This window comes from Gallus gallus, chromosome 12, assembly GCF_016699485.2.
Source record: "Gallus gallus isolate bGalGal1 chromosome 12, bGalGal1.mat.broiler.GRCg7b, whole genome shotgun sequence".
Classification (NCBI taxonomy): Eukaryota; Metazoa; Chordata; class Aves; order Galliformes; family Phasianidae; genus Gallus; species Gallus gallus.
In genome coordinates, this window is record NC_052543.1 from 16729309 (window position 1) to 16737774 (window position 8466).

The 8466-nt window shown below is 39.5% G+C and overlaps 1 protein-coding gene across 3 annotated transcripts in view; it reads left to right on the plus strand.

Moving 5' to 3' along the window:
- PPP4R2 (protein phosphatase 4 regulatory subunit 2) overlaps window positions 1–7764 on the plus strand; it is a 34172-nt gene extending 26408 nt beyond the window's left edge. For all 3 annotated transcript variants that reach the window (XM_046899986.1, NM_001006142.2, XM_046899987.1), the window contains 6 exons: window positions 1717–1810; window positions 3257–3294; window positions 3565–3639; window positions 4073–4216; window positions 4795–5063; window positions 5469–7764. In XM_046899986.1, coding sequence (XP_046755942.1) covers window positions 1717–1810; window positions 3257–3294; window positions 3565–3639; window positions 4073–4216; window positions 4795–5063; window positions 5469–5779 — 931 coding nt within the window. In that variant the 3' untranslated portion in view covers window positions 5780–7764. The remainder of the gene's footprint in view (window positions 1–1716; window positions 1811–3256; window positions 3295–3564; window positions 3640–4072; window positions 4217–4794; window positions 5064–5468) is intronic.
- The last annotated feature ends 702 nt before the right edge of the window (window positions 7765–8466 follow it).

Here is an 8466-nt window from a genome sequence, read left to right on the forward strand (position 1 = left end):
GGCCATTAATGAGAAACATTAGGTACAATTAGTGCTGTACCTATGTGGAGCAGTTAACAGATGGAGTAAATGGTTCTGTTTGACTGAGTGGAGGAGTTGGGAAGTAGGTTAAAGGCAAGCACTACACAGGAGCTGAGTGTCGTGAGGAGCTTGGGTGTCAGAACGCTTACTGGGTGACCAGAAGCTGCTCAACAGTGGCAGTGTTTGATTCAGTGCTTTGTTGGCAGCGTTCTGTCCACAGTTATTTGTTGGACGTTAGCTTGACCATCTCCCTATTCCTAGAAGTCAAGTAAAGATAAGTTGGTATGGTGTAATTCAGGGTAAGTAGAAGTTATTAACTAATTAGTAGGTTCAGTGTGGTAGACAGTCTGATTTTTCAGGTAGCTGTGTTGGAGCTTGGGCTAAAGGTGGTACGCTGTAGCATTTCTCCTTACTGTTTTCAGGTTTGTAACTTCCTCAGTAACATAATGCACAAATAGTTCTGGACAGTGTAATTAGAGGTCACTCTTTCTGCTTGCCTGAGTTTGGGAGTTGTGCTGTAGTATGATTAATGGTAGCTGTGCTGACATTTTCACTGAACTAGCTGTGGATGTGTGCATCTTTAAAAATATGGCTTTTTAGCTCATGAAATAAGCTTGAGTTGCTGCATTAATTAATAAATTAGGGTTAAGATGCTGTGTGTACTCAGTTCTTTAGAAAAATAAAAGTTGAATTTAAAAAAATAACAGTACTGCACTATATACATACACATGTATATGTATAAACATTTGTATTGATGCTCTGGATTTGGTGTATCAGTCATTCTCAGTTAAGAACTGGTTCTTAAGTATCACTGTATCAAATATTCTTCTAGATCTATTTTTGAAATGTTAATGTCAGACTTGAAGTAGTCAACTGTAAAAATGCATAAATGATCATTATTTTATTGAATCAACGTAAAATATTTCATTATTTTGTGAAAGGTCAGAAATTTGTTTAAATTGTGACATTGTGTATGAATTTGCAGTGAAAGTGTATGACATTTCAGGTAACTGGTCAACATATGTAAACATCGCATACTTGCAGGGTCAGTTTCTCATCTAAGCAGGATCAAACTGTGTGCAGCCTTGTCAGAAAGCAGAGTACAAACTTGATATTACAGACTCATATACCTTACTATTTTTATTGAGATGTTCCTTGATAGATAAGTGTACTGTCCAATTGTGGCAAAATACAGTGTTTGTAATGACTAAAGCTTAATGATTCCAGTAATTCCAACACTTAATGCTTTTTCTGTAAATGTATTTTGTAAAACATGAAATAAACTACAAGTTGAGATTTTTTTTTTAGATCTAGTGTGTATGACTCAAATTTGTTTTGAATCACTTCCCCTTCTGTTCTATCTAATAAATACAGTCTTCAACTATTTTACTGTTGATTATCTGATTTCTGAAGTTAAATATTTTCCTCTTCATCATTCTAATGGGTTGAGTTGTGGGATGATTTCTTTAGGATACTATTTAAGAGTTGTCATGGTGAGCATAAAAGAATATCTCAGTATATGAAATTAAGGAAAATAAGGCTTTGACTTATCCTATATTGCTAATAATAGCAAATTTCAGTGCTATTTTTTTTTTCAGTCCTCTCCATAAGGGGGGGAAGCAATAATGTTGTTGCTTCCTTGCAGTCATACTCATTAAAATAAAATTAAATTGTTATAAATCTATTTCATTGCAGCATCCCCTTCACTATTCAGCGACTCTGTGAGTTGCTAACAGATCCTAGGAGGAATTACACAGGAACTGACAAATTTCTAAGAGGTGTGGAAAAGGTATGTATTTTTGTGAGAGAACACACAGCTAAACCATCACAGTTACTGTTTGAATAAGTTTCAAATTACTACCGAAGGTCTCTTGGTTTCATTATGGCTTGTAGTCATAGAATAGCTAATAGCTACTCTTAATTGTATGAGTTACTTCTGTATGTTTTAACATCAAAAGAACATGTGAAACAGCTTGTGTAAAACTTGAGTATCAGGACTGTAACTGTTGTGTTTCCTAATCAGTGTGCAATACTCAAACTGTAGTTTCTGGAAGGTATGATGCCATTCTTCGTATTGAGTCCTAATTGAAAATAATCAGCTGAAATAATTTATCTGTTTCTTCCTTTCACATTTGGATTCAGATTACATGGAGGAGAAAGAAGCCTTTCTTCTCCACAGTGTCTTTTGTACCAGGTTTTTAAATCCCTCTATATCCCACGATATACTTTCTTAAAAGCACACAGATGACATTTAATGGTGTTTCATAGTCTTTCTTGAAATTTGGGATCTCTCAAAAGTAGATATTGGACTTTCAGAATGTGGTTCCACATTGGATTTTCTTGATAGCAAGATTAGCTTTAAGTTTCTACTTAGAATATTCAGTCAAAGAAAGCTTAACTTTTCAAGAGTTAACTTTAAAAGGGGTGTTTTTTCACTATTATAGAAGATACAGTCAGATATATATTCTTGCAAGTTCGGAAGAACGTGGTCAGTAATAAATGGTAACATGGATTTTGCAAAGCAATGATCAGCCAAAATGAGTTCTGTGAAGCAATAGCTCAAGTTCTGTGGCAGTTTTTCATTAAGGTTTGTTTGGGTTAATATAGGTGGCGCTGCAAAAATAAATAAATAAGGCCACATATAATTTTTCTGACTGTTGATTATGAGAAGATAAACTTACCTAACTTCTAAGCTAGGTTTCCAGGTGTTAAAATGGATTTAGTTTTCAGCGCCATTCAAGAGAAAGAGGTAACTAAGCAAAACACAATTGATTATTTCTGCCCTTTTCATGTGGGGTCAGAACATGGTAACAGTGGAAGTCTGACTGCCCAAATCAGCCACTCTTGCTTGGACAGTCTGTAGGGCCCTGTGTGTACGAACGGAGTTTCTTCAGCTACTCAGGAGCTTTCCAGCACTGCAGAACATTTTGTTTTGCTTTACAAGGGCACTTCAATTAGAAAGTACAAAGACTTAGGCCTGAGGTTTAGTGTTGTTGTCTTTGAAAGTAATCCACTCACAAAAATGCTGGCCTTTAATATAACTATGGTCTGATCTTGTAGAGGGGAAACCAAGACAGTTTTTCTCTATTTTTCCATGTGTTGATATCTCTAAAGAAAACTTGTTTGAAAGCACTTCAGCAGTTGACCAAATCCTATAACGCTTGAAGTTCTGGGCTGTTGTCAAGAGCAGAAGTTTCTACTTCTGAACACTTAACACGTTTTTTGTGTATTGCAGAATGTCATGGTTGTCAGCTGTGTATATCCATCTTCGGAGTAAGTATGATGTTTTTTCAGTTCCTCGGAACTTCAACATTGTATAAGTAGAGTATAAGTATAGATAAGTAGGTAGAAGAATGAGTGCCTGTATGTGTTCCTCTTCCTGATAGTAGTTGTATACAAAAGTAAGTACACAGAGTTTGGTTTTCAGTGTAGTTAGTTCAACAGTAGTAATAGTGATTTGCACGTATTTACATATACCACGTAGTAATTTGGAAGTATGTTATTCATAACATTCTAATTCTTTTTAATTTTATTTGTTTTAAGGAAAAATAATTCCAGCAGTTTAAATCGGATGAATGGTGTAATGTTCCCAGGAAATTCACCAGGTTACTCTGAGAGGTAAGTTTAACGTTAGGAGTTAATTCTTTCAGCAAGGTTGTTCCAGAAATAGCTGGCTCAGGTCCCTTTTGTTTTTACCTATTCTGATCCCAACTAGGTAGCTTCATGGCATGAACATCGACAGAAGGATGGAAGAAGAATAGTAGTGATACATGCTATGCTCTTATTTGATACTTTTGTAACCTTGTTGCTTAGAATTCTTTTTTACTCTTAACGTTTTAGTGATACTGTTTCCTACTTTACTCAATACAGTTTCTAAGCTTCGGGTGGAAAGTGCACCCGCCTCCCCCTTGTATCTCCCAAGAAGTTTTAGGAACTGATTTATAGCTGTTCTCTGCATGTTGGGAGCAAATTTCTTTTATAAAAGGATTGGTTGTTTGTTATTGGGTTTTTTCTGTAGTTGATAATTAATTCATTGTCATTATTTTTAAAGATCAAACGTAAATGGTCCTGGAACTCCCAGACCAGTAAATCGACCGAAGGTTTCTTTGTCAACTCCAATGACAACAAACGGTTTGCCGGACAGCACGGAACATAAAGAATCAAGTTTGCAGCAAACAGAAGATAAGAAACACAGGTTTGTGAGGAGTAATGCCTTTTGAGTTTTTATTGATTTCATCTTTTTTTCACTTGTATTCTAAAGATACTTTAAAAGCAAATGGCCTTCCAGGTTACATGTAATTAGAGGAATATCTGCAGGAGGGTTCAAATATTTGCTGACTGCTTTTTGGGCTGAGTAACTACTAGCTCAAATTTTCAAAATAGCGTATCTTTTAAGTATATGGAATGTATAGTAAAAATGCAGAGTGAATATTAATGGAATTCAGAAATCCAGTTATCGTATCTGTACTGGGATGATAAAGTGTAACTGGATGTGATATTTCATAAATGTTTGCCATTAAAGCTGACAGTAGGAACTGTCTGGAATGTAGAGCAACTAGAGCAGCATGGTCACTGTTTTCATCAACAATCAGGTGAAGTGGGAGTGATGATTTTGAGGTTTTGTCTTTTAGTGCATGAAGCAAGTTTTACTGTTTTCCTGCAGAATGCTTAACTTGAAATAGCTACTTAATAAAAAGAAAGTGTGACAGGCTATAGAATGTCTGTCTTAAACAAACCAAAAAAACACTCTACAGCTGCCCTTGTTGTTTATAGTGACTCACCAGCGTCTGACTCAGAAGGTGCTCAGAGCAGCCCAGTAAAAAATAAGCACTCTGAAGATGATCCTGCAGAAGCGGAAGGACATGAGGTAAAAAGACTTAAATTCGACAAAGAAGGGGAAGCCAGGGATGCACCAAACCAATCTGCCTCCAGCGAAGTTTCTTTAGGCATGGGGGAAGAATCAGAAACATCTTCTACATCTCAGGATAAAGAAAAAGATTCTACTTGCGCAAGACAGCACTGTACAGAGGAAGACGAGGAAGGTAACTCCGATTTTTCATTATCTTTGCTTTGTGCATTTTCCACGAAGTTAGGATTTCCTTTTTCTTCATTTCCAGAAGACTGCATTAGCAGAAGACAAGTAAGGAAATGTGGGGGAGCAAGAAAAAGTGACTTTTTTAAAACATGTCTTTATCCACTGAGGCACTAATAAAGTGAAGCTACTTATTCAATCCAAAATTTTACTTCATGATATATTAGGACAGTTTGGCTATTCCGATCCTGGCTATTGCGATGACGTTGGCTGATATTTGGCAACCCCAGACTTTCTGAGATGCAGCTTTTTCTGTGTTGTAGGAACTTTGCTTGGCGTAGGTGGGAATGGAAAATAGCAGGATTAAAAGTTGTTTAAAAATGCTGTAGTAATACTGTCCTTTCACCATTTCTAGAGTCCTTCATGTCTCCCAGAAATGCTGGTCCAGACAGAAAAGATCAAGAAAAAGACACGGAATCCTCAACTGTGAATGAAGAGTCCTCTGAGGAGAATCAAATGGAGGAGTCTGATCAGTCTCAAGCAGAGAAGGATTTACATTCAGACAACAGTGAAAGTAGTGGATCTGTCAGTAGTGGAGCTGACTGCAGTGAAACTGAAGAGTTAGGGTCCTATGGTAGTGAAACTCCAGAAACTTCATCAGAAACCCCTATGGAAAACAGTGAGGAAGCCACAGAAGTTGCAGATGAACCTATGGAGCAAGACTAATTTAAATACACTTAGATGCAGTATTTTCCATAAGGCTCCGGTTTTACACTGTATAAATAATTTTATGTAATAAAGTGGACCTTTAGTTTTACAAAAGAAGCAGGTTGTAAAATAAACTTCTTGGATTGAACCTTGAAAGAGTTGTACATGATAAGAACTGTGAATACCAGCTCCTTCAGGTCCTGCTTACCGCTGAACTTTTGTTTGGTCAAATCAGTGGTTTGTGTATAGTTTTTTTTATTTAGAATAAAAGTTTTTAAACTGGAAGGTAATTATAATTTTGACAACTTTTTTGGAGATTACCACACCTAGTTGTATGTAAGCAAGGAAGCTTTTTGTCTTGTCTTTTTCTGACAGCTATAGCAGTTACTTCATATTTTGGTTACAGTTTCAACGTTTAACATGTGAATTATGGGGTTTCATGCTGGTGTCCAGATTTTTATTTGAATACACACTATGAAACCTTATGTTGTGTGTTTAAAATGTGTTGCATTTCACTCATATATGCACGCATGCACACGTATGTGTACCCTCACTGTTCTAAGGGGGAAATGTTATATTTTTCTGTTTCTACAAAAGATAAATACAGCAAATACTTTTTCTATAGAAGACTAAGTTCACCTTTCAAGGCACTTTCTTTTGCCTCTGGGGGAAAAAAAAAAAGGCAAATAAGATCTGGCCCATGTGAAACCCTGGAAATATTGTTGAAAACACCAGAGTAACCACATTCCACGAGAACTGTTCAGATTACAACACTTTTGTATACTTCTGAGGTGCCTGAGTGAAAGGATTTCATTTATTTATGAGAAAATGTGCTTTATGTTGAGAACGTTGTAATCAAAACATTAGCTTAAACTTTTGTAGGAGAAGCGTGTGAAGATACGCTAAGGAAGTATCTTGGGAGAAATGAACAGGTACTGGCCTTTCTGAGTGCTCCTTGGAGCAGTGTGAATATTACAGAGAAGTCTCTCAGTCATTCTAAGGTATGCAGACGGCATCGGAACGCTCACGCCACCCTATTGGAAGAGTTAATATATGACAGTAGTTCCGTACCTGAGCTAAATAACAGAGGTTTAGGTGTGCGTAGAAATCACCATGATTTGTATAACATTTTGGAAGTGAACTGAATATTTTTGAACATGCTACCTTGACAGCCAGTGTTACGTTTTGTTTTCAAACCAGCTCAAAGCACAACTACTGCTTTCCTCTCTATTTTCCAGTTCCCATATTTAAAGACATGCAAGCTGCAACCTCCCGGTCACAATTACTGGCTGCCAAATTTATACCTGTTTTCTTCAACTGTACTTTTTTGATATTTAGGATTTTTAAATTTCTGTAAAGTAGATTTTTGTAGATTGTAATGAGTGCTCACTGCCATTGTGAAACGGTATATAATTGTATAATTCCTGTGTGTAAACTGAATGCTTGGGCTTTCAATACAGTATTCATATAAAGCAATAAATATACATGTTATGAAATATCCGAGTACATTTTTATCAGCATTGTCCCTTTCTGGCTTTAAGTTCGCCTACGTGCAGTACGAAGCCCAGCTGTGGGATGCGCGCTGGCGGTGTGCTGTGCCGCACGGTGTGCGTTGTGTCCTTAGGCGGCCTCTGGGCTGTGATCGTTGCTGCAGTCGTTTCCTGCTGGCGTTACCGCTTTGCGAGCAGGCGGAGGATCCGTGGAGATGCTTGCAGAGAGGAAATCCCTCTTCAGATTCCATCGCAGAAGGCAGACTGTACTTTGACTCGTGTTCACTGTGCTGAAGGGCTGGACGTGTGTGGCGAAATCAAAAGACTGATCCGGAATGTTGGAATTAGTTAAAAGGATGCAGTGACATCTTTTCTCTCTTTATTTCCTTCCCTCGGGGGTGTATTTTGCCAATGAGAACAAAATTTTAAAGTTTCTAAGTTTAGAGGTCTCTGGAATTTTCTTTTAGGGCGTTTCTTTGTGATGGTATTGTCAATAAACTCCTTCTTTAAGCACCTGTGACCCCTCGCTAAGTTTGTCCTCGCAGCACAGCTGTGCTCCCACTGCCAGCCGCGCTTCGTCGTAGCGCCTCATAACTGCAGTCCGAATTTCACGTGACCTCTTCACAGGAGCTCGAATTTCCGTCGTGTTGATGTTTAAACCTCAGCGACCGCTTTGATGACTGCGGTGTTCTCCGCTTTCTCGCAGAGCGCGGCGCGGATCCGCAGTGCCCGAAGGTTCCGCGAGCCGCTGCGTTGCGGTGCGGTGCGGTGCGGCGCTCGAGGAGTCCTCGCGCCGTGCTGCTGCCCGGCAGCGCCACCTGGCGGCACGCGCCCAACGGTCGTAACGGTCGTAACGGTCGCTCCTCTCTGAGGGGAGCGCGGAGGCTGTGGAAGGCGTAGTTCTGAGCGGCTCGCTCTGCTCACTCGTGTCACCGTGTGGCGGTTCTGTCACCTGGTGAGCGTGGACGCGAGGCTGGCCCGCTGAAAGAAGGGGCTGTCTGTGCCGGCCGTGTGTTACGGGGCTGCTCCCACGTGGAAGCTGCTGGAATGTTGCCGTAGCGTCAGAGGTCCGCAGCCCCGCTGCTCCCGGAGCTGCCCCTGAAGCGCGGTCGGCTCCGAGCGTCGGGCGGTTCGACGGCCGAGCGCCCCAGGGCAGGAACGTGTGCTGGAGGGGTCTGCTGCCCCTACAGCCACCAAACCCAGTTTGTACCCCTG